Below are 24801 nucleotides of genomic sequence, written 5' to 3'. Positions count from 1 at the left end.
ATTTATTAACTTCTGCTGCAATCAGAAGTACAGGAGAGAAAGTCAAATGTTGTTTGCCTAAAGAGAACTTATCCAGTTCCTGATACATATTCTAAGTCAAAAATGGAGCGCATTTTCCAACCCGTTATAGGCAACACGGTCTTACTATTTGGTCCACAAGCGTTGTCGTTCGATCAGGAAGAATTTCGGCGAATTCGGTCCGCGCTTCTCATCAATCCACAGGAGTATGAATGGATCTTGCATACCATAGACGAGTTTCCAGAATGGTTGAATGTCATCTCACAAAATATTCCGCAGCTCCGAGTCGGAAAAGCCTACGCACTTCAACAAAGCTTGACAAATTGGCTTCACACCGGCCAGTTTCCTCCGAAGGAATTCGTTATTCCCAATGTTTTTCTGAATCCACTTGTTGTCATCTCGCAATTAATGCAATATACGAAATACCTTCAATGCGCCTATCCAGAAGATGCAGATCGTCATAAATCTGTTGCTACAAATCCAAACAGCGAGACTGTAGGTCTTTGCGTGGGCCTTCTGAGTGCTGCGGTCGTATCGAGTAGTAGTTGCAGGAAGGATTTTGAGACTTACGGTGCCGTTGCACTACGTATAGCGCTGCTCAGCGGACTACTAGTGGACACTGTTGAAATTCAAGGTCCATCGACATCCCTAGCTGCAGTCTGGAACTCCACCAATGTCGGCGAGGAGGTTACTAGGGTTGTGAAAGATTGCTCAGATGTAAGGTCCCATGAATTTCAGATTGTGTATGCGTAATTAACTTCGCATAGGCATACATATCTGTCGAATATGATGACAAGAGGGCCACCATCACTACTTCATCTACAACAGCATCAGCTCTGTCAACCGAGTTAAAGCAAGCAGGCGCCATCGTCAGCGAGCTTCCTCTTCATGGAAGATTTCACTGGAGAGGGCATGAAGCTCATATTGATGACCTGATTTCTTTCTGCGAATCCCACTCCCAGTTCCAATTTCCTAGTGCCACGAAATTTCACATACCGGCCAGAGCGAATTCGGAAGGAAAATTTATCACAGATGACCGTCCGCATGCCGAAATATTACGATCAATCCTGGTGAATGTGTCCCAATGGCACAAAACATTCACCACAGTACAGCGCTCTAGTCTTCAGAAGAATGATTCTCTGGTTGTGTCATTCGGTCTCGATCGATGTGTGCCACCATCCATAATGCGCGAAATTAGTCAAAACGTGGTACATTTTGCAGAACTGGAGATTCACGACTCTAGACCATATTCAGAAGATGATATTGCAGTCATAGGGGTATCCTGTAAAGTGGCAGGGGCAAACGATATGGAAGAATTTTGGGACCTGCTCTGCAAAGGAGAGTCACAGCATAAAGAGGTACCAGAGGATCGGTTTGACTTTGTTACGCCGTTTCGAGAAAAGAAATCAGATCGAAAATGGTTCGGGAATTTCGTCGACGATCATGATAAGTTTGACCACAGATTTTTCAAGAAAAGTCCCCGAGAAGCCGCTGCCATGGATCCTCAGCAGCGCCAGCTACTACAGATTGCCTACCAGACTGTAGAACAATCTGGATACTTCCGAACATCACCCAAGCCTCGTGACCTGCGTATTGGCTGTTATATCGGCGTCTGCGCAGTAGACTATGAGAATAACATCGCTTGTCATGCTCCAAATGCCTTCTCCGCTACAGGCAATCTGAAAGGTTTCATCGCAGGCAAAGTCAGCCACTACTTTGGATGGAGTGGACCGGGTCTAACAATTGACACTGCGTGCTCATCCTCCCTTGTGGCCGTCCATCAGGCATGTCAGGCTATCTTGAACGGTGATTGTACTTCGGCCCTCGCGGGCGGAACACATATTATGACCAATGCACTTTGGTTTCAGAATTTGGATGCCGGTTCATTTCTAAGTCACACTGGAACTTGCAAACCTTTCGATTCGCACGCTGATGGATATTGTAGAGGGGAGGCCGTTGGTGCCGTTTTCTTAAAGAAAATGTCTGCCGCCATTGCTGATGGAGATTTGATCTACGGAGTTATTGCAGCAACCGCAGTTCAACAAAATCTCAATCATACCCCAGTGTTTGTGCCTAACAGTGCCTCGCTTACGGATCTTTTTCAAAAAGTCGTTGCAAAGGCGCACTTCAAACCAGATCAAATATCTGTTGTGGAAGCTCACGGCACTGGAACACCCGTTGGTGATCCCGTCGAATACGAGAGCATCCGTCGAGTGCTTGGAGTTAACCGTACGAATAACCTGATGCTAGGGTCCGTGAAAGGACTGATTGGTCACGCTGAATGCACGTCCGGCATGGTGTCATTAGTGAAGACACTTCTTATGATCAATAAGGCCGGTATTCCACCACAGGCTAGTTTCCAAAAAATTAATCCTGCAATCAAAGCGACCCCAGAGGACCATATTTCTATTGCAAAAAAGATTCAACCATGGAGCGCCAGGACCCGAACTGCGCTTATCAACAATTACGGCGCATCAGGTTCAAATGCCTCAATGATTGTCACCGAAGGACCATCGCACAACACCAAGAACTTTAGTAAAGACATCGGCTACCAGTACCCCATTTGGCTAAGTGCCCTCGATCCAAAGAGCCTGCGCGCGTACTCGGCGCGTCTACGCCAATATATCAGAAATCACACAGAAGTTTCCTTGGCCAACCTAGCTTTCAACATATCACGGCAATCGAACCGGTCACTCGGTCATGGCCTGGTATTCACAAGTTCCTCCGTCCAGGATTTCGTGGAAAAACTCGATACTTTCGAAAAGAACAGCAGCGCTTCCATTCAAAGTTATCAAATTCCAAGCTCACGCCCTCTCATTATGTGTTTTGGCGGCCAGGTGTCGAACTTCATTGGATTGGACCCAGAAATCTACTACAACACCGAAGTGTTTAGGAAATATTTTGATGAAGTCAACTCAGCTTGCATTGCGATGGGGGAAGAAGGAATGATTCCGGACGTTTTCCAACGCGAACCAATAAAAGACGTTGTGCATCTTCAGGCCATGTTGTTTGCTGTTCAATATGCAAGTGCAAAGAGCTGGATTGAATGTGGCGCCAAGCCAGTCGCAATTATTGGACATAGCTTTGGAGAGTTGACAGCACTCTGCATTTCTGGTCGCTTGAATTTGAATGATACGTTGAAAATAATCGTCGGCCGAGCCAAGGTCATCCGTGACCAATGGGCTAATGAGAAGGGGGCTATGATGGCCGTTGAGGGTGCTTTGAGCCACGTCCAGCAGTTGATTGAGGAATCGAACAGAGTCAACCAATCCGAACATCCAATAAGCATTGCCTGCTTCAACGGTCCTAGATCATTCACACTTGCTGGAACTGTTGAAGATATTGATAATCTTGCAACAACGATACCTCGAGATGGCCGATTTAAAGCAAAGAAATTGAACGTCACCAACGCTTTTCATTCCAGCCTTGTAACTCCTATGATGGATAATTTGAAAGAGGTCTGTCAAGGAGTCCAGTTCAAAGAAGCTGCGATTCCGCTATGGCATGCAACTGAAAATCAAGCTACCGAAGATATTACAACATCTTTTGTCGCAGATCATTTACAAAGTCCCGTGTACTTCGATCATGTGCTGCAACGACTCATTAAGCAATATCCATCAGCCACTTTCCTTGAGGCAGGTTCTCAATCGACAGTCACAAACATGGCTGAAAAGGCCCTCGAGTCGCCTCCAGAATGCCACTTCCAAGCCGTCAATATTGGGGGTGATCGTGGCATCAGCAATCTATCGCAAGCAACGTCAAATCTATGGGCAGCAGGTGTTGATGTCTCATTGTGGCTGCATCATTCCCTACAGATACCGTATTATGCTCCATTGTTTCTTCCTCCTTATCAATTCGACAAGTCACGCCATTGGACGGATTTGAAGAAGGTTCCACAAGTGAACCCTATACCAATATCCCCTGAAGTTGGCCAAGCGAAGCCAAAGGACGAGCTTTTCTGGTTTCACAATCATCGCGACAAGAAACATGCTTGTCCTACTTTTCAAGTGAACACAGCGAGTCCCAAGTATGAAAAGCTTCTCGCAGGTCATATCATTGCACAGACTGCCCCTATTTGCCCGGCCACCGTGCAGATCGCCATGGCAATCGAGGCAGCTCAGACTCTGCTGAGTGAAACTGCAGCTGGCAATCTCGAGCCTCGTGTTTTGAATGTTGAAAATCATGCTGCCATCTGTCGCGACCCTTCGCGATCTGTGTGGATGGACTTTGACCCCATTCAATCAGGTGAAGTCGGTTGGAATTTCACCGTCAGAAGCACTGGCCGTGACCAAAGTGCAGTCAATACAACACATACCAGCGGTACAATTATATTTCATTCCAAGAACGACATGAAGATTCGATTAGAGTTCAATCGATATGAACGATTTAGCGATTATAAGCAATGCTACGACTTGTTGCAAAACCCAGAAACGGACGATATTATTCAGGGTCGCAACATATACCGAACATTCTCCGAGATTGTTGACTACGGTTTGGACTATCACGGCCTGCAAAGACTCGTTGGGCATGGAAGTCAATCTGTTGGACGTGTCGAGAAACATGCCCTTGCACCTGGAGCATGGCTAGATGCTCATTTAGCCGACTCTTTCTGCCAAGTGGGTGGAATTTGGGTCAACTGCATGACTGAACGAGACCCGAGCGATATGTACATTGCTACGGCTGTTGAGCAGTGGATTCGATCCCCGACATATGATCCTAAAGTGGCAAGCAGTAGCAACTCATGGATTGTTTCTGCACGCCACCACCGGAACAGCTTGAATTCTAGCTTTACAACCGATATTTTCGTATTCGATACAGTGTCTCAAGCTTTGGTTGAGGTTGTTCTAGGCATCAAATACGTCAAAATTCCTAAAGCTTCAATGCGAAAAATATTAACACGGCTGACTCCAGACCTTGCATCATCGACAGTGCCAGTCTCAACAATGGCAAACAATCGACCTACACACAAGGAAACAAACCTTCCCGTTCCATCTATTACGACGAAGTCAAAACCTAGCAAATCAAGAACAATGTCTGCAGTCGAATCTTTGGCTATCGTGAAAGCAATCCTTGCAGAGTTATGTGGTCTTGAGGAAAATGAAATTAAAGATGACAGCAACCTTGCGGATGTCGGTATTGACTCTCTAATGGGCATGGAAATGGCCAAAGAGATCGAGGGCAAATTTAAGATCTCGTTACCGGAGAGTGAGCTGGCTGAAGTCTTTGACGTTCCTGGGCTCATGAAGATTGTCAACACTGCTCTGGGTATTGACGGAAATGTCTCAGATAGTTCAGCGGATACCGACGACGTGTCTGTTTTGAGCCATGTCGAGGACATAGCCTCGGACTCAGAAACGAGTGTCAGTCAGATGAGTACCGGTGGTACCGATGTAGTTCTATATCTTTCCGAATTCTTAGGCATCGACCAATCCGAGATCCAAATGGACACCATCTTGCGCGACATTGGTGTTGACTCTCTACTATCCACAGAGATAAGAGATGACATGGTATCCAAGTTGGGTCATGATATCTCCAAAGATATCGTCATCGAAGAACTAACTGTTGGTGAACTCGATACACGAATTAATGGGTCACAAGAGGTCTCCAAAAAAGTGTCTATTCCGCCGAGAGTCTCACATTCTGAGACCACTACGAAGAATGTATCTCCCAACCCATCCAGTACTGATAAAGCCTTGTCACTTCCTCCATCATTGATCATGGAGGCTTTCAATGAAACAAAGGCATTGACAGATAAATTCATCAGTGACTTTGAGTGTGATGACTACATTAAGACAGTACTTCCCGGGAAAAATGAGCTTTGCGTTGCACTTACCATCGAAGCTTTCGAAGCTTTGGGCTGCTCTATTCGCGACACACAGCCCGGGACAAGTCTTCCACGAATCAGTCATCAACCACAAGACGGTCAACTGGTCGAATACTTGTATTCCATGTTGGAAAAAGAAGCCGGACTTGTGACCAAACAAGGTGACCGATTCATACGAAGTGCTGCCAGTATCCCGCCTTATAATAGCGAACACATCGCTTCAGACCTCGCCAAGAAGTTTCCTCAACATAAGGATGCAATCGTGCTTACGCATTACGCTGGCCGTCATCTAGCACAAATTTTTAAAGGAGAAACAGACGGAATTCGCCTTATATTTGGATCGGAAGAGGGCAGGAAGCTCGTGTCTCGCCTGTACGGCGACTGGCCTTTGAACCGCCTATACTATGCACAGATCAAAGATTTTCTCACGAGAGTAGATTCTAAGTTACCCAAAACCGTCTCAAGCCCATTGAAAATTCTCGAAATGGGCGCAGGAACAGGCGGCACCACCAATTGGCTTGTTCCTCTTCTCGCCACACTGAACATTCCAGTCGAGTACACGTTTACAGACCTTGCACCTTCATTTGTCGCCGCTGCTCGAAAAAAATTCAAGCAGTACCCTTTTATGAAATATCGTACTCACGATATTGAAGCGCCAATTCCTGACGACCTGGTTAATTCGCAGCACATCATTATTGCAAGTAATGCTGTCCATGCAACACACAGCTTAGTCAAATCCACTGGACAGATGCGTCGTGGTCTCCGCTCTGACGGACTCTTGATGATGGTTGAAATGACTGGCACTTTATACTGGGTGGATATGATATTTGGGCTCTTCGAGGGCTGGTGGCTGTTCGACGATGGAAGAAAACACGCTGTGGCAGACGAAATGAGATGGAAAAGCGATCTGACTAGGGCGGGCTATGGATATGTCGACTGGACCGATGGCCGAAAACCCGAGAACAAAGTGGAACGACTTCTCATGGCTATGGTCAGTGATTTCAGGTACGAGCGCGGTCCATCACTACTTCCTGTACCAGCAATAACACTATCGGCTGACTGCGCTGCTCGAAAGGTAGCCATTGACGAGTACGTCCGTAAAATGACTCAAGGATTCAAGATTGATAGCAATACTTCGGATATCACAAGCACTACCGACGTCAGTAGTCATAGGGATTGTATCCTGTTGACAGGGGGTACTGGTAGCCTCGGGTCACACCTCGTCGCACATCTCGCCAGCCTTTCGAGCGTGATGAGGATCATTTGTCTGAACCGACAAAGCAACGAGGATGCCCATGTAAGACAGCACAAGTCATTCCATAGCAGAGGAATACCGATATCTTCTGAGCTGCTTTCCAAGTTGACGGTTTACGAAACAGACCTATCCAAGCCAGGATTGGGTTTGTCGGAAGCGGCTCGCCAGGACGTTATTGCTAGTGTCACGCATATAGTTCACAACGCGTGGCTGATGAGTGCAAAGCGATCGCTCAAGGGGTTTGAGTCACAATTCCATATCATGAGAAACATGCTAGACCTTGCAAGCAACATCTCCTCCCAAAGGCCATCCGGTCACAAGCTTACGTTTCAATTCATCTCTTCCATTGCGGTAGTAGGGCACTATCCCATATCCAAGCGGACTGTGCATGTGCCTGAACAGCACATGTCTGTGGAGGATATCTTACCGAACGGCTACGGAGATGCAAAATATACATGCGAATTGATGCTTGCAGAAACACTGCACAAGTTTCCCAGTAGATTCAATGCGATGGCAGTCCGCATTGGGCAAATCGCAGGGTCTAAGTTTAGCGGGTACTGGAACTCGGCTGAACATCTTCCCTTTCTACTGAAATCGTCTCAGACGCTTAATTCACTGCCTGCATTTACTGGTGAACTTTCCTGGACCTGTGTTGACGACGTCGCTGGCACTCTCGCTGATCTCCTCAAAGCTGATCAGCCATACCAATTCTATCATATTGACAATCCGGTACGGCAGCAATGGAGCGATATGTTGCCTGTTCTAGCTAATACGCTGGACATTCCTTTGATAAATATCATTCCGTTTGAAGACTGGGTGGGCAAAGTCAGGAATCGTATGACTTCAGGAAAGCATGATGTGGCCAATCCAGCTGCCAAATTGATTGATTTCTTGGATGAAAACTTCACTCGCATGTCGTGCGGAGGACTTCTCTTAGAGACAAAACATACCGAAGAACATTCGAAAACATTGCGAGGCGTAGGACCTATCAACAGTGAGACAGTCCAGAAGTTTATTTGTGCATGGAAAGAAACCGGGTTTCTGGCGGACTGATTTCACCAGACGTGGGGGGCTCCTACTTCGTATCTCAAGTCGTCTACAGGATTGATAAATGTGAAATTTGAATTTGTATCCGATATATCGGCTATAATCCTATCTAGAATTTACAAGAAAGCGTAAAGCATTTACAACTGCAACGCCCTTAATTGATAGAACATTCATTTTCGCCTTATAACTCATCAAATGATCTGCTGAGAAGAATGCGTCATACTCTTGTCGAATGTGCTAGTCTGAAAGGGCTCCTTCTCACAGACTTCGAAAGCAGCACATCAGCGTGAGGACCTGAAACTTTAATTTTCGATTATCATTTCCTAAAAGAGGTTGAAATAAGTCGTAAATTGGTTCTTCATTCATTAATGGTATATATGACAGTCAACTGTCTTCTTATATACACGGTAGGTAGCGCTCTATTTAGAAAATATAAACTCCCATTGACACCACGACTAGTTTAGGGACGACGCGAAAGCCTCAAAAGCTTGTATATCTTCCGTGGAAAACTGACAGTCATCCATCTCCAACAATGGAACAGTGTCCATGATATCAATAGCGTCAGTCTTTTCGGTTTTCCACGGCCTAAATTCGCTCGCCGTGCTCTCAGACGTCAAGAGATCCGTACAGTACTCAGCTAGTTGGTTCATGCTTGCTAGGTCACATAGAACTTGTGTCATTTCGAGGTAATGTATCTCAAAAACAGGATCTATATTAATATTGCTGAGAAAGAAATCGGCGCAAAGATAGATGGTAAATGGAGTAAACGGGTGAACCTTTGCATCAGTGTTAGTCCTGAAATGACATGTTAGAACCAGCCGAGAAGAATTTTGTGACTCACTTTGAATAAATTGAATTGATCTAAATGTCCCGCGTAGCCGACAATCTTATCAGCAGCTGCTATTGCACGTTGCCGGTATTCCAATAGCATTTTTGAGTCTGGATCGTTCACGCTGCTAAAATTGCATTGAAGGACCTTGTATAGCTTCAGAATTGTGCATTGAGCCATCATATGTGAAAAGAAAAATAGAGGGTCTCTGGGCCGCGAAATCGGGGAAATAGCCTGCAGGCGCTGGCTGAGCAGGGTGTCAAGCCACTCGTGCCGGTCCATAAAGCTTTGTAGCGGATCGCCGTAGGTTTGTTCCACCGCGGATTGTTGACCATGAGCAATTGTTCGACCACAAGCTGTGGCAAGAAGGATGAACTGCGACATGTAGGACAGATTTGCAGCAGCGGCGCCAGTGAGTGTTAGTCCTTCAGAATGAAAGCACTCGATAACCAGCTGGCTGTTCTGGAATGCCTCTTCAGGCATGGGCAATCGGCAACAAATCTGGGTATATCTACCATCAGTATGGACAGGAGGAGACAAAACGAGGAGATGATTGACGGACCGTTTGTTCGTTAAAAGTCAATGGAAGGTTGTTGCACATAGATGGAAACCTATCGAGACAGTATGCCATCCAAAATGTCCTCCTCATTTCTTCTTTGGGGACCCAGTCTGGGGAGTATCCAATATTTGACATATCAGAAGATGCGGACGAATAGGATGCAGACGAGGTAAAAACAATGGAATTTGACGACGACATCTGGCAGCTGCCAATACCTAAAGGTCTATCAATTTCATGTAGTCGCATTAGTTGCACCAGTCTGAATGTATGGCCAGCACTCATCCAACCTTGCTGATAATCTCTTTGCATGAATTCATAAACGGTCAAGAGGACCCAGATCTGAGCCAATTCGATGGGGACATTTGATAGCTGACGATTTTTGTTTTCCAGTCTATAGGCTAAGCTCTTTGTAGCGTTATAAAGAGACTCACGAATTGAATCAAATTGCTTTGTCACTGTGGTTGCTAGTGTCCACATTGCATATTGAAGGCATTGTTGTTCTTCGGATTTAGTGTCAAGAGTCGCCCACGTACAGTAACGTTGTTGTTGAAGCATAGGGACGAGCGCATGGATGCGATCAAAATATAGATGATGCCTAAATTCCTGTTAGAAAATCGGATATCACAGGTCAGAAAAATATACTTAAGAAACGCACAACTCGGCTTGCATTATCCTTGAAATTTGTGGTAGCTGACAGCTTTCGAGACGATCTTGACTCTCTGAGCCCATGCTATTATCATCGCCATCTGTTTGAATAGAGCTCTCCGAACTGGAAGTATCTCGTGCCTGTCCAGAAGAATTACCAGAAGTCGCACCTATAAAAAGCAATTTTAGTTACACACTGCGCGCCAAGGGTCCTGATGGCTTGTGCTCACTCTTCTTTGCTTGGGGATTTCTTGTATAACCTTTCTTGGGGCCGCGAGGAGGTCGGGCTAGATTCAACTCGCATACAATGCCCAGCTCATTACATAGACGACATTGCGGGCGCTGTCGATCACACCGAAGCTTCCGCTTGCGGCACTCTTCACAAGCAAGGCCCGGCAGTTGTCGAGACTGCTGAGATATTCTACCGGTGGGCATGGCAGAGTATGAAGTATAGCTAAACGTCGTAGTGATATTGTATAGTCCGTTTGACTGTTGTAAGTAGGCCGGATCGCACTTCTATATATATGTATACATTGGTCGATTCCTGATCCTTCTAACGAATTGACGCGATCGTATTCTTCATGGACTACATGCAGTGGGCGTAGTTTGAGGTTTAGTAATAGCTCAAAATGACAATACAAGACGGGATCCGCGTTCACATTAACCAATCCAAGCTTCTGGAAACCTACCGTGTTGGGGAGAGCTGATGAACATTCTTCTAGCCTACAACAGATAGTGGAGTATTCTAGAGTGAGGGCTAGACAGGTCCCTTCGATCTTCCACGAGTGATGCGGAACTAAGTATCCGGAGTATGCATAGAGATTGTCACTATAACACGGGCATGCGTGCCAATATTTCTTTCGGTAACATTTACCGGCATGACTGGGCGTTGTACTGTATTGACTCAGGAACAATAACATACTAGTTATGGTTAGTCTTCTCGTCAGCTAGCCGTGGGGATCGAGCTCTGTAGATCGGCCCCCAGAACCAACGCACTTGCCTGTATGGGAAACATTCTACTATGCCAAAAGAAATGCGCCACGAACCGAATATATATTAAATGCAAGTAAATGATGTCATCTGCTGGTTTTGAGATCGAAAAACAGGTTTTGAAGCATGCAACTAACGTTACTTAGGTTAATGGTACGATTGTACGAAAAGTACCTACAGAGTACATGCTATCTTATCAACAGGTTCATGTCGTTCAGGCACAACACTTGTAGATTTTACACTATCAATGCAGCTAATGAGGATGCACGTGTGTAGTTGCACTTTACGCCCTCTCCATAGATCCAATCAACAATCAAACTCGTCAAAACTCGTCAAAACTCGTCAAAGGTTGCCTAAAGCAGACTATGGATCTTTCCTGGATTCTGCAAGTAGCAAGCATCTGGACTACCTGATTGGGATGACTAGCTGTCATAGGACATGTCGGTATAGGCCGCGATCTTCGTGATTGAGCTTCCATGAAGAACAAAGCAACAATATTTTCAGGGCTCTGGCTCGGAACTTAAACTAAGTAATACGATAAAGACCAGCTCCACAATGACTGCAGACGTCATATTTGTTTTTCTTTTATCTACGAACGCCGATATCCGCGCAGCGATTCTACATTGTCTAATTTGCTTGTAGCTAATTGTAATAGACTGCCGGTTGCACACGGGCTTTGACACCTGCTATCTCCATCACGCGCACCATTTCTTCCGGAAGTGGTCCCTTCTCGAGGTCAGCAAGAAGCTCCTCAAGCTGTTCGAGGTTGCTGGCGCTGATACAGATTGCATCGCCATAATCTCCTCGCAACCCGCTGTGATAACGCAACCAGCGCAAGGCGCACTCTAGCACGGTCAGGTTATGCACCGATGCCCCATTCTGTATCTCTTCCAAGGCATCGAAGTAGGCTGAGTGCCAATACTTGCCGCGAATATGACGACCTAGATAATGACTGGGGTCAAAGCGTCCGCCCGGAAGATGAGCATCGTCCGGCATATCTCGATAATACCGGGATGTTAACAGGCCGTTCGCAATGGGATGACCAGCCTCGAAGGACATGTTGTAGTGGCGTAGACACGGGAGAAGCTCAGGCTCGACCACTCGAAGGAGGGCATTATAAGGTCCCTGGTAGACGGCGGGCGGAATGTACCCGGTTTTCGCACATATTTCGTTGATCAGAGCTACTTCCCACGCTGGGAAATTGCATAGCCCCCAGCGTGTAAAGCGGCCATCTCGATGGAGACGGTCTATTTCCGCAAGAGTGTCGGAGTAGGGTACGGTTCTGTCGGGAGCATACAGGTAAAACGTGTCAATACTGTTGGTGCGCAACGCGGCAAGGCTGGCCTCAAGACCCGCCCTGAGGTCCTCCGGCGCGTGGCTATACGGCACATTCTGTGGGCCAAGAGGGCGTGACTTGGTCGGATAGAGCTTTGTTTCCACGCGCAAACCCCTTGATTGCCAATCTGCGTCAGCCAGGAGCTTTTCTGAGAATCCACCCCCGTAAATACGAGCGGTATCGACCTTGTTGTGACCGTGGGCTTGGAAAGCATCCAACATGGGGCGAACTTGGTCAACAGTCGTGAATGGGAGCGTGCGGCCCTTAATCTCTGGAAATTGACCGAACTGAATCGCCCCAAAGACGATTTCAACCGGTTTGGTGGACATCGTGACGACTACCTATAGTCTATTTGTTGGCGTTGAGGGAAGAATCAGCTATACCTCTAAGAGCAGTGCTCCCCAGCAGGATGGGCACTGTCATATACCAATTGTGTCGTTCAGAGTAATAGTTCAGTTCTATTCTCCTCAGGAAAAAAAAATAATGATCTTGAATACCCACGTACTTGATCAGCAAAACGCTGTCCATGAAGTAATTACGCATATGTTCTCCGGAGTTTTCTCTTGTTGCTCCATGGAGTTTCTTCATTTATTTGCTACAATAGACTCGCAAAGCTCCATTGTGAATTATTCTTGTCTTTGGGTTTCCAACGGCCTTTTGAGTCTTGTAAATAAACATATAGACGTAGAATTTTCATTGAACCGATAGTAATCGGTCTGGTAATGCCAGTGCTACCAAACACACCGCGTGCGCAATGACTAAACGAATTCCTCTGAAAACTCTGACCGAAGGGGTCGACATGCCTCTCCTGGGATTCGGCACCTTCAAGAAGGGCCGCACCTCAGGCGTTACATACCAGGCGGTTCTGGCAGCTCTAAATGCAGGGTATCGACATGTAGATGGCGCATGGTTGTAAGTGACTCCTTTTCTACTTCTTTTCTGTCGTGATCCTCACAAGAAGCGTACACGTACTAGTTACAACAACGAAGACGAGGTTGGCGGCGCAATCAGGGACTGGCTAGCGAGCAATCCAGGCACTTCTCGCTCCGAGCTCTTTATCACCACCAAAGTGTGGCCACATCTATGTGGATCGGACGCAGACATCGAATGGAGTTTAACGGATTCTTTGCGAAAATTGGGTTTGGACTACGTGGACTGCTTCCTAGTCCACTGGCCTGTGGCAGCCGAGCGTACCGCTGATTATCAGCCGCGCATTGGGACGGACGGCAAGGTATGTAGCCATGCGCCCTACTGTGGTAATACATAGAAGTTTAAACACCCCTTTTTGAGTGAATAGTACTGTATTGTGCGGGACCGAACTGAGCATCCCGAAAAAATTTGGCCTATCATGGAAAAACTTTACCGTCAAGGAAAGACCCGTTCCATTGGAGTTTCAAATTGGTCGATTGCGCAGCTCGAGTCTCTACTAGCTAGCGCCGAAATCATCCCCATGATCAACCAAGTTGAGATCCACCCATATTTTCCTAATACCGAACTGGTCGAGTACTGTCTGTCACGGAAGGTCTTACCGGTAAATTCTCGGTCTCGGTGTTGATCTTTATTCGTCAATGTTGGAGCTAACAAGAACATTCTTATCAGATGGCGTTCTCGCCCCTCGGCTCACAGCACAACATCCCTGGCACAGACGAAAGACTTCGAGACAATCTAGAGCTCCAATCACTAGCGGCCGCTAAGGGGGCCAACGTCGCGCAGGTGCTTATTGCGTGGGGCCTAAAACGTGGCTACGGGGTGCTTCCGGCCAGTACAAATCCAGAGCGTATCCAGGCAAATCTCTCGCTGATCGATCTAACCGACGCTGATCTCGAGACTATTTCTCGCGCAACCAATCGGCGCCATCGCTTCTGTGATCTCGAGTACATCTTCGGATATGATGTATGGAAAGAGTCCTCTTAGATCCTTGGGGTCTGGGGCAGCTTTACGCATATAATGTGACAGTCCCAGTTTAATGATTGACCTAGAGCTGGTAGAATGAATGAAAGATCGCGGATAATATTACGACTAAAGTTTGAGTTCCATGTAAGGATACAGTAAAACCTGGAAATTAAATCCCCGGGTAGTAACACAAGCCGACTTATAGCACCAAAAACCTGAAAATTGTTCGGTTCCAGATACAAATCTGCTTAATACCTGGCTATTAAGTATAAACACATTTGAAATTAGGCTCTCATACAAGAAGTGCTTTTAAGCAGGTAGATATGATAATGTTCTTACAATTCATTAGCCAATTAGCGTTGTATAAAATACCCTAAATTAGTCGGGGCCTTGGCATATCCTGATTTTTTACCGTTATTTGGCAAATTTAATAAATAAATAATAGTATTTTATGGTACTGGATATTAACACCTCCTGGGTTGTAGCACATTTTTGGGCTGTCTGAATTAGGTGCTCATATCCAGGTTTTACTTGCAGTACAACTCCCTAGTTTGTACGTACATGGGCCCCGTGGATTCTGCCGAATGTGTCTAGACTTGCCCTAGAGCTGAGATTGAGCGAACTAAAATATAGCTACCTACTATAAGTAGTTAAGCGCGAAGCTAAAATAAAGATATATTCATCGACGCACATAAAGGTCGTGAGGATCGGCACTAAATATGCGCAATCACATTTCTCTACACGAGCTCTCTGTACGCCTAAAATTCAAACAAGGAAACCAACATACATATCTCAAGCCCTCCCCACGCGCTAAGTTCATATTTCTGTCAACTGGACGCCTCGGTGCTTAAGCTAGGAGTTTTTACTGCTTTAACAAATTTAGACAAATACTCCGGTGTTCTACCACCTCGTGTTTGCGATGGAAGGCTTCGTGTCAGCATGTCTCAGACGCAAGGACGATAATTTACATGTTCCAGATAGTTAACCGAGCGGAAAGAAAGTCATCCAGCACTAGTTTCTCTTACGTTCAACTTTGCTCACTGTCACTTGCTGGCTACGCTCCCCATCTCGTCTAAATCGTCTGACTCACTATGCCTCACCAAGCTGCTTACATTCCTGCAAAGAAGGCCCAGTTGGAAATTTCCACTGCCGAGTACACTAAGCCGGGTGAGAACAAAATCACAGTCAAAAATGGCGCCGTTGCGATCAATCCCTTGGACTGGTTCAAGCAGGGTTCCGGCGACTTGTTTGCACCATGGATCAAATATCCCCATATTATGGGTAGCGATCTCGCTGGGGAGGTAGTTGAGGTTGGACCTGGGGTAACAAGATTCAAAGTAGGCGATCGAGTAGTTGCTCATGCCGTTGGTATGGACAAGCGAAGCAACAAGTCTTCTGAGGGCGCATTCCAGGAGTACACCGTTGTGCAAACCAATCTCTCCTCTCAAATCCCCGATCATATCTCGTATGAAGCTGCATGTGTGCTTCCTCTTGGTCTTTCCACTGCTTCATGTGGCTTATTCATGAAAGATTACCTGGCTCTGCGACACCCGACCAACGAGAAACCCGTCTCCGTTCCTGACAAAAGGGAAGCCATTCTTATCTGGGGTGGCTCGACGAGCGTCGGCTGCAATGCAATTCAGCTGGCTACCGCCGCTGGTTACGAAGTCATTACAACGGCGGGGCCACATAACCACGCTCTCGTGAAGAAACTTGGCGCCGTCGAGGCATTCGACTACAACAGTCCCACCGTTATTGAGGACATTGTAGCCGCCTTCAAAGACCGGGTCAGCGTTGGCGCCATGGCCATCGGTCCGAAGTCATTGGCATATTGCGTTGATATCATCGCTCGAATCCCGGGAAGGAAGTTCGTTGCCCAAGCCAGTGTTGATTTACCTGCGAGTGGATTTCCGCAAGGAATTCTAGATTGGCCAGCATTTGGTCTACAAATGGGCATCTCGATGATGTCTCTGAAGACCAAGGCATTGCTGAAAAGAGTTCAAGCGAAGTTTATTTGGGGTAGTGATAACATGGAGAACGAGGTTGGAAAGGCTATCTACGAAGATTATCTTCCTCGGGCGCTACAAGATGGTCGATTCGTTCCGGCTCCAGAGCCTTATGTCTTGGGTAAAGGTTTGGAGCACATTCAGGAGGGGATGGATTTAAACAGGAAAGGTGTTTCTGCAAAGAAGGTGGTGGTCACATTATGATACCTAGTCTGTATTGTTTGTCTTTTTCCGCTCTAGCAATTCAAGCCTGTTCAGTACAAGTCATCGATCACATGCTTATTACTTTCGTCTCAGGACATTCCAAGTTTGAAGTATATGAAAAACCGATTTTTGATCTAGTGAATATGTTTATCGATAACACCAACGCCAAAAACAGGAATAGAACAAGTTTCAAATCCTCTGAAAGCTTCCCGTAGAAAGCCTCCCGTACTAAATACACAGTTGATGATCTTCATGCAGACTCTTCACTCTCAGCCGTCGTGGTCTCCTCAGTCGGCTTCGCAAGGACCGATCTCCATTCCACACCCACAGCCCCTAAGATCGCCAGACAGCTCATGATCAACGCCAACTGGTACACTTTCACGATGCTATTATTGTATGCCACAAGAACCGCGTCAACGTATTCAGCGGGCACGATCTGGCGGATATCAGTCGCCCCAGCCTGGGCCAATATACCTCCGGTGACGCCGGGGATATGCATTGCCGAGATGGCCGCGCTTAAGTGCGAGGCAAAAAGATTCTGTGCTGCCGATAGAAAAATGGCACCACCCAGCAGCTGCGCAGAGAACGTCACAGATGTACCTATGGGGGTATCGGCTGCAGGCAGTACGGTCTGGCATGTCACAGCGCCTTGCTGAAAGCCAAATCCAAACCCGAATCCAAGAAGTATCTGGTATCCAAAAGACTTCGCCAGGGAGATGTTGACCGTGGTGGTTGTGATTAGTCCTGCGCCGAGAGGCATCAGGATAGCGGAGGCCCAAATAAAAGGCACGTAGTAACCGAACCTTGATGTCAATATGCCGGCGACAATATTCCCGCAGAGTTGGGAGAGGATCAAAGGTAGCGTATGTACAGCTGACAGAATGGGACTAAGGTTTTTGACGACCTGAAACCACACTGCGAGATAATACACAATTGGGAAGATTGTGCCGCCGAGGGAAAAGGCGAATAACAGTACGAATTGTATGCTACGCTGTTTAGCGACACGCGGAGGGACTGTGAGAGAGGGTTTGTTAATATATCAAGACTGTATATAATATAGTGCAATGTGATAGTAATGCACCAGGAGACTTACCTGTTGCATCCTCTGACCGCCGTACTTGAACGATAATGAAGCCGATCAGCAGCAGACCGAACAACACGAATAGAGCAATGATGCGCCCATTGGAGTAAGGGTAGGCATCTCCACCCCAGTGTAGCGCCAAGAGAAGACATATAATTGCGCTGATAAAGAAAGTGTTGCCGAGGGGGTCAAAGTAGGAGAATACCTGCCACGCATTTCCGCTTGCTTTGGTAAAGGTTTGTCGAATGTGAAGTAGAAAGCCTATGCCGATTGTAGTGAGGGCGCCGATGGGCACTGCAGAGGTGTCAATTAAAATGCGCCTGAATTCGCGTGAAACAGAATGGTAGACATACGGTTGATGTAAAAGCACCACCGCCAGGTTGCTTTAGACGTAAAAACACCGGCCAACTAGAATGAGAATTAGCATTTGCTTCATTTCTCCCTTGAAATGAAACGAACCAGTGGCCCAAGTATAGAACATATCCCAAACAATCCACCCAAAAGACCAGCGATGATCGGTCTCAGTCGCAAAGGTGCAACAATCGCAGTGATGGTAGTGGCACCGGTGAAAATCCCAGCAGCCCCAAGACCGGCAATTGCTCGACCAACGATGAAAGATGTCGAAGACGGCGCGGCACCGCAAATTGCTGATCCAACTTCGAAGATGAACAGTGCTAGGAGAAATACCCATTTCACGTTGAAGGCACGAAAGAATTTCACATAGAGCAATTGGAATGCTGGTCCGGATTAGTTTAATAATATACCAATAAACCCTAGTCGCGATATGTGAAAGAACTTACAGCAAGTAGTCAATAAGTATGCCGAGCCATACCAGCCAATATCATCCACAGTCTTGAAGGTATCAGTCATATGAGGAATAGCTGTCGCAATGATGGTATTGTCCAATGCGACGCAGAATACGGCCAGCATCATTGAAATCACGATACATAGGAGTCTCGCGCCCCCAAGGTATTCATCTTGCTTCGGAGGGTCAACATCGTCGGGAGCAGTGACTTCTCCATTGGATTTTGTCTCCGTGAGTACTTGGTCGGACAATTCTGTCGAACTCGAGTCTGCCATGTTTGTGTGTATGGTGTGCGGCCTGATAGTTATGGCTTGAAATGAGTTTGATGCGCTCAGAAAGTATATGAGCAGTCCCGAATAGATTCATACACACAGATAAGCATACCGATCCTACAAAATAATCGAATCTCGTCAGGAGCTGCGGAATAACAAATTATCCCGTAAAGTATGACATGCAGTGAAGAATGATCTGGCGTACGGCCGAAGAGACAACTCCATCGGACAATTTACCGGAGTTTTCTCCTGCATTGGCTTAACCTTCAACCACGCGCGTAAGAAAAGCCACGAGTTTTACATGGAACCGTCGGAAAATAAAACTTTTTATGCCGTATCTATGGTCTACTGTTCTATGCATTTGTCTTGCTATCCTTGGGTACAATTCGTGCTACTATTGCTATACATTTCATTGAACGACCACGGTATTGCAAATCAGAAGTCGGTATCAGGAAGCTAAAAAATCCTAATCAATGATTCCCACAATCAATATTAGTGCCTGGCTCTCTCCCACTTCGACTTCCCAGTCGCGAAATGCCGTTGTCGACGAAATTCGATCAGCCTGTCGGGTATATGGATTCTTTCAGCTTGAAGGTCACGGCATCCCGCTGGAAATGCAAAATGAAGTCCTGGGGTGTGCTGAGCGCTTTTTCTCTCTACCACTAGAGCAGAAACGGGAGGTATCTATTAAAAAGTCTGTTGGTTCGGCCAACAGAGGGTATGAAGATTTCCAAGGGCAACGTTTGGAGACCAAAGCGTTGCCTGATCTGAAAGAAGTACGCCTGTTACCTATACGAGAACATCCTACCATTGAATTAAACGCATAAACAAGATATACTGAAGCATTTAAAAAACTCACAAATCTTAACGTGTTTTTTATGTAGGGTTTTTTTATCGGCGAAGAAATTCCCGTCGACAGTCCACGGGCAGGAAAGTTTCTTCAGGGCCCTAATCAATGGCCAGTAACCCTGCCTCGTGAGAAATTTCGGGACCCTCTTCTCGAGTACCGTCGCCAAATGGTCGAACTTGCAGAGCTGGTATTGCGACTATTAGGCCTTGCATTGCCAGAAGAACACTCGTCAGCCAACTTCTTTGATGAGTTCATGATTCAACCGTCTGGCAATCTGAGGCTATTGCACTATCCGCCGCAAACATCGACGGACGAGATGCAGCTCGGAGGTATGACCCCTTTTCCCCTTTCTTTTGCCACGAGATCACTCCTATAACATACATCGACAGCCGGCGCACATACTGACTTCGGCGGCCTAACGCTACTACTACAAAAACCAGCCACAAGCGGGCTTCAGGTCTGGTATCCGCCGACAGCAGCCTGGATCCCAGTCCCAGTACGCGAAAACGCATTCGTGGTCAACATCGGCGATTTGCTCCAACTCTGGACGGGAGGTTACTATCGCAGTGCACTACACCGAGTAATCAACCGGGGAGAGAATCATCGGTACAGCGCTCCGTTCTTCTATAATGGCAATGGAGATTTGGAGTTTGAGCCGATTGGTAATGAGTCGGGGCGCAAAACTACGGTCAGTGAGCATATTAGGGGCAAGTTACTTACGTCGCTGGGGAAGAGTGATAAGGATTCTATGGCGGTGGTGTAGGATAGTCTGAAAATCATATTATATTCAAATCAGCACCATTTCCTCGTGTCTTTGCAATCAAAGAACTGAAAAATATAAAATTTCTAAGTTTTGTTTTAGAATTTGACAGTAAAAACTTATATATACGTGTCATGGGGGGTTTCTGCGACGTTGGAAGGACCAGACGCCTTCCCAAACTATAACACTAAAAGCAAAGTCAGTGTTCGCTCCATAGTTTCTCTGTGTACAACGCCGTGGGTTGCTGCATGTGATTACGAGCCAGTGATGACGTAAAATGCTTCGTTCAAATTGTGTTGTATGATTCGTTTTAAGCTAATATTAGAACGCCGTAAAGAAGGGTAGGTTGTTTTCGTTTTTTCTAGTGATGCGAATGCAGTCTAAAAGTTGACATAAATATTCCGTAGTAGCAGAGACTGCTGCAGTGGGTTGATACAATCTATTTATCTAGGTACGAAGTTAATATCCCGACACTACAGGGTTCGAGGAAGGTAATCAAACTATCATCTAGAGAGCGTGTTAACATTAGCAAGCTGAGAAGTCCTCTGTAGTATTAGGAGAATCAAACCCAGCCCGTATGTATACTCCGCCAACTCTAATAACCAAAGCTAAAGAAATGAGTAGCTCTACGACGACAAAGCCTCGATAATCGATGTCCGTTGGAATGGATGCTGATTCCTGATATCAGAATTTCGGTATGCTTGCATCTTCGATGTGGAGTGAGCAGAATTATAGAAGAGACTCAATCTTTCCTACTGCCGATAGACTCTACAGTCCTTTTTGAGGTATGATATTGCCGCCATTTTAGAGACTAAAGTCAAAGAGGATGTGTGTTTCCGAGTTTCACTGGTTATATTACTATAGATTTATATAGAATCAACTGGCATTGACTTGATGGACTTGATGTTGTATATGCAAACCAAGGCGGTTGAGATCGAATTGCAATATTCTCGCTAAGATGATCAAAGTTCGGGACTGTATGAACCATAGCACAGAGCATTACTTGTGGACAACAGCAACGATCAAGACGACTAGCTGGTTGATATTGACATCTGGAGGGCAACAGGTATCGAGGTCCTGGTGCCACATCTTCAAGCTATGAATGCCTACGATGATGGCGGCGCTGAACTTAATACACTCTCATCTCAAGACTTGAAATTATTTACCCACGTTTCAAGTGTCGGCCACTCGCAAGACCTCTGTGCGTTGTTAGGGCTACCCGGCGGAACATCGAGGGCACCTAGGATGGCAATGATCCGCGCCAAATGCCTAAAATCGGGAATCAAGCGCTAAATAGCATCATCGAGGATGTGCATTGAGTCGGGTTCCAAATTAGGTTGGCCTGTGCGGATGCGTGTGTAAAGGAGTAAATTGAGGGAAGTTCAGGGACTTGTCGGAGTATGATGATAAGTATCTCCAACGGGAGACGGGAGACGGGAGTGTGCGCTGCACATTATGGCTGCATTCATCAACGTTGAATTCGGGACAGAGAAGTATGGACATTTTAGTATCGCTAAGAGTCACGGTTGATATCGTATCAGGATAAGAGAATTTATCAAACACTTCAGAAAACTTTACACTGATCCTGTATGATACGGAAAAAACACTTATACTAACAGGATATCAGTATTCTCTTCTTAATTTTACTTTCTTAACTTATGAATCTACTAGAATAGAATACTAATTTAAATATAATTAAGAAAAATAAATATAATATACTAGTAGTATAGCTATTATATATTAAATATAGATATTATTTTATTAGAAAGATTTTTAAGATTTTTTATTCTTCTAAAAAAGATTTAATCTTTCTAATTTTAACTTTTTTTTAAGGCTAGATTGCTTCTGTATATTATATAATAATTTAATTCTTAAATTTTTAAATATATATTATAATTAAAATAATATTCTTATTATTAGTAATTATAGTATTGTTTAATAATTAATTTAGGATTCTAGTAGTTTATAGTATAGAAGTTATAGATGTTATGCTTCTTATTTAAGACTTCTCTTTTGAAATAAAGATCTTAAATTATTATAAATTAATAATTTATAATTATTTAGATCTAAAAGAACTCTTCACTTAATAGTAATTAGATAGTATTCTAATATCAAAAGGATAGAATATCTAAGTAATAAACAAGAGAGTCTAGTATAACTAAATCTATAAGTAATAGTATACTTAAGATTAAATAGTTAATTTAAGATAATAGAATAAAATTAAATATATACTGTAAAGAGTATTTTTTTATATTTTATTATTAATATAGCTAATATAGTAATTACTCTATCCGCTCTGTTCCTTTAAATATATCTAATATAGCTAGGGCTCTGTTAGCTCTGTTACCCTAACTCTAGTGGTTATGGATAATCTTTTGTTCTATCGTGCATTAGCTTCTGTGCATGGGGGCCTGATTCATTGGCTGTGCTTTCTTGGATTCTCTGACAAGTAGCTCATTTATAAATCCTTTCTGCAAGACCTCATATATAACTACCTATTTCTAATTCTAGGCCATTTTTAAAAGTAGACTATAGGTCTATACCACATCAAAGAAGCGCTTTCATTAAGCGCATTTAGGTAGGGATAAGATCATTATCCTTCACACGGTTATCTCAAACTCTATAAAACGCGGCATAAAATAAGAATAAAATTCCTAATTGCCTCAGATTAGCAAATCCCCATAAGAAGGAAAAGCTTCTAATAATTTATCTTACTAGAGCTCAATTACAGAGAAAATAGCTATTACAGAGACTTTAGCACTATATAATATTAACAACTTTATTAGCCTAGTATTAGTACTAGCTTTTAATAGATAAGATTCTCCATAGTTACTTACATAATTAGCATCTACACTACCTTCTAGAAGAAGATGTACTACTTCCTTATAAAAGACACCCTTAAATAGATTTTCCTCTACAGCAATATATTGTCGTAAACCGAAGATTCGTAATCGTCTAGATCAGAGTAAACTCGTCACTTAATGGCGGTTAGGTGGTATTCTGTTTAGGAAAGGGCAGTATGCCTAAGTGATAATAAGAGAGCTGAAGTTAACTAGATCTATAAGTAATAGTATATTTAAGATTAAATAGTTAATTTAAGACAATAGACTAAACTAAATATATAATAAATAAAGATTCTTATATATTATAGCATCTTGTAGTATTAATAGAGAAACTAGACTAGTTCTTTATTATCTCTATATATTTTAATAGAGAATATCTTTATATTCTCTATTACTCTAATCCTTAGTGGCCTATACCACAGTTCACGTGATCCTTAGGTCTATTTCTAGCTGTTTTTTTACTTTGAGCTGTTCTTTTAGCTTAAGCTATATTTGGTTTATACTAAACCTAGCTTATACTAATCCTTTATTAGATTTTATACTAATCTTACTCCAAGCTATACTTACTCTAAGCTAGATCCTAACTAGGTTTAGCTTGCCATAATCCTAGTCACTTATTTATTAGCTATAATATTCTTAATCTTCTAATAATTTCTTCCTCTAAAGGCTGGCGTCCTAATAATATAATAAATAGTCTATATCTCCCATCTATGCTGTAAGTTTATTCTAATTCTTAAAATACTTGTATTATAGTGATAAGCTAATTATATTATTATATAAGAATATTTTAAAATATAATCTTTATAAGTAGATTAAATAATCTAGTATTGCTTTACTAATATTTTATCTTTATTATAGTTAATAAGACAAGTTATATATTAAATTAGAAATTTTAAAGCGCTATAGTGAGTGTATTTATAATAAGCGGTGCAAGTATGTCCTAATAGCTTTATCTAATCTTATATAGAAGAAATTGATTATTATTTAGAAGAAGCTAGATAAAAATAAAAAGATTATAATAATAAAACTAATATAATTTTGTAAATAAAGGAAACTTTTTTAAAATTATATAGAGTAGTTTATTTAGATAGATATAAAGAATGTTAAAGAGCTAGAAAGATTAGAGAAGAAAGAAGAATAAAAGATAATAAAAGAATATATAAAATAAGAGATAAAGTATAAGAAATAAAAATTAATTATAATAATACTTAATTCTAATAGCTCTAATAGTCTAGCTATAGATAATTTCTTCTAGCTTGCTTTCTTTTCTATTTAAAACTAATTGTTACTTAATATTCTTAGATTTTATTATAGTAATTTAAATTTATAATAAGTTTCTATAAATTATCTTTTAGTAAGTATTCTTTCTATTTAATTAAGTAATAGATTTAATTATTTTCTTATTTTTAATCTAAGATTTTTTTTATTTTATATTCTTTATTATCAGCTTTATTACTTTTATTTTTTAGATTTTTTATAGGTTCTAATAGTAATATATAAAATATTAAATATATTTATATTCTTACTAGTAGCTAAAGTTAATAATTATTATTTTTAAATTTTTTTATAATTCTAAATAATCTA

General features: G+C 43.7%; 7 protein-coding genes across 7 annotated transcripts; 4 read left to right on the top strand and 3 right to left on the bottom strand.

Annotated features, from left to right (window-relative positions):
- Positions 1 to 102: 102 nt before the first annotated feature.
- Positions 103 to 8150, top strand: BHQ10_008586 (uncharacterized protein; the record flags this gene model as incomplete). Its single annotated transcript, XM_040881407.1, has 2 exons — positions 103 to 735; positions 786 to 8150. 2 exons carry the CDS (start codon positions 103 to 105, stop codon positions 8148 to 8150), a joined length of 7998 nt encoding a protein of 2665 aa, XP_040737088.1.
- A 449-nt stretch (positions 8151 to 8599) lies between these two features.
- BHQ10_008585 (uncharacterized protein) lies at positions 8600 to 9456 on the bottom strand (the record flags this gene model as incomplete). Its single annotated transcript, XM_040881406.1, has 2 exons — positions 8600 to 8920; positions 8986 to 9456. 2 exons carry the CDS (start codon positions 9454 to 9456, stop codon positions 8600 to 8602), a joined length of 792 nt encoding a protein of 263 aa, XP_040737087.1.
- A 2353-nt stretch (positions 9457 to 11809) lies between these two features.
- BHQ10_008584 (uncharacterized protein) lies at positions 11810 to 12832 on the bottom strand (the record flags this gene model as incomplete). Its single annotated transcript, XM_040881405.1, has 1 exon — positions 11810 to 12832. One exon carries the CDS (start codon positions 12830 to 12832, stop codon positions 11810 to 11812), a length of 1023 nt encoding a protein of 340 aa, XP_040737086.1.
- Positions 12833 to 13257: 425 nt separating this feature from the next.
- BHQ10_008583 (uncharacterized protein) lies at positions 13258 to 14417 on the top strand (the record flags this gene model as incomplete). The annotated part of the gene is made up of 4 exons (XM_040881404.1): positions 13258 to 13415; positions 13479 to 13734; positions 13801 to 14034; positions 14103 to 14417. 4 exons carry the CDS (start codon positions 13258 to 13260, stop codon positions 14415 to 14417), a joined length of 963 nt encoding a protein of 320 aa, XP_040737085.1.
- Positions 14418 to 15487: 1070 nt separating this feature from the next.
- On the top strand, positions 15488 to 16606 carry BHQ10_008582 (uncharacterized protein; the record flags this gene model as incomplete). The annotated part of the gene is made up of 1 exon (XM_040881403.1): positions 15488 to 16606. The coding sequence occupies one exon, from the start codon at positions 15488 to 15490 to the stop codon at positions 16604 to 16606; it is 1119 nt and encodes a 372-aa protein (XP_040737084.1).
- Positions 16607 to 16856: 250 nt separating this feature from the next.
- On the bottom strand, positions 16857 to 18767 carry BHQ10_008581 (uncharacterized protein; the record flags this gene model as incomplete). The annotated part of the gene is made up of 5 exons (XM_040881402.1): positions 16857 to 17620; positions 17700 to 17981; positions 18041 to 18095; positions 18147 to 18424; positions 18488 to 18767. The coding sequence occupies 5 exons, from the start codon at positions 18765 to 18767 to the stop codon at positions 16857 to 16859; spliced, it is 1659 nt and encodes a 552-aa protein (XP_040737083.1).
- Positions 18768 to 19237: 470 nt separating this feature from the next.
- Positions 19238 to 20377, top strand: BHQ10_008580 (uncharacterized protein; the record flags this gene model as incomplete). The annotated part of the gene is made up of 3 exons (XM_040881401.1): positions 19238 to 19540; positions 19649 to 19943; positions 20004 to 20377. The coding sequence occupies 3 exons, from the start codon at positions 19238 to 19240 to the stop codon at positions 20375 to 20377; spliced, it is 972 nt and encodes a 323-aa protein (XP_040737082.1).
- Positions 20378 to 24801: the final 4424 nt, after the last annotated feature.

This window comes from Talaromyces amestolkiae (assembly GCF_001896365.1).
Source record: "Talaromyces amestolkiae strain CIB chromosome Unknown scaffold20.1, whole genome shotgun sequence".
Taxonomy (NCBI): domain Eukaryota; kingdom Fungi; phylum Ascomycota; class Eurotiomycetes; order Eurotiales; family Trichocomaceae; genus Talaromyces; species Talaromyces amestolkiae.
This window is presented reverse-complemented; position numbering and strand designations above follow the sequence as displayed.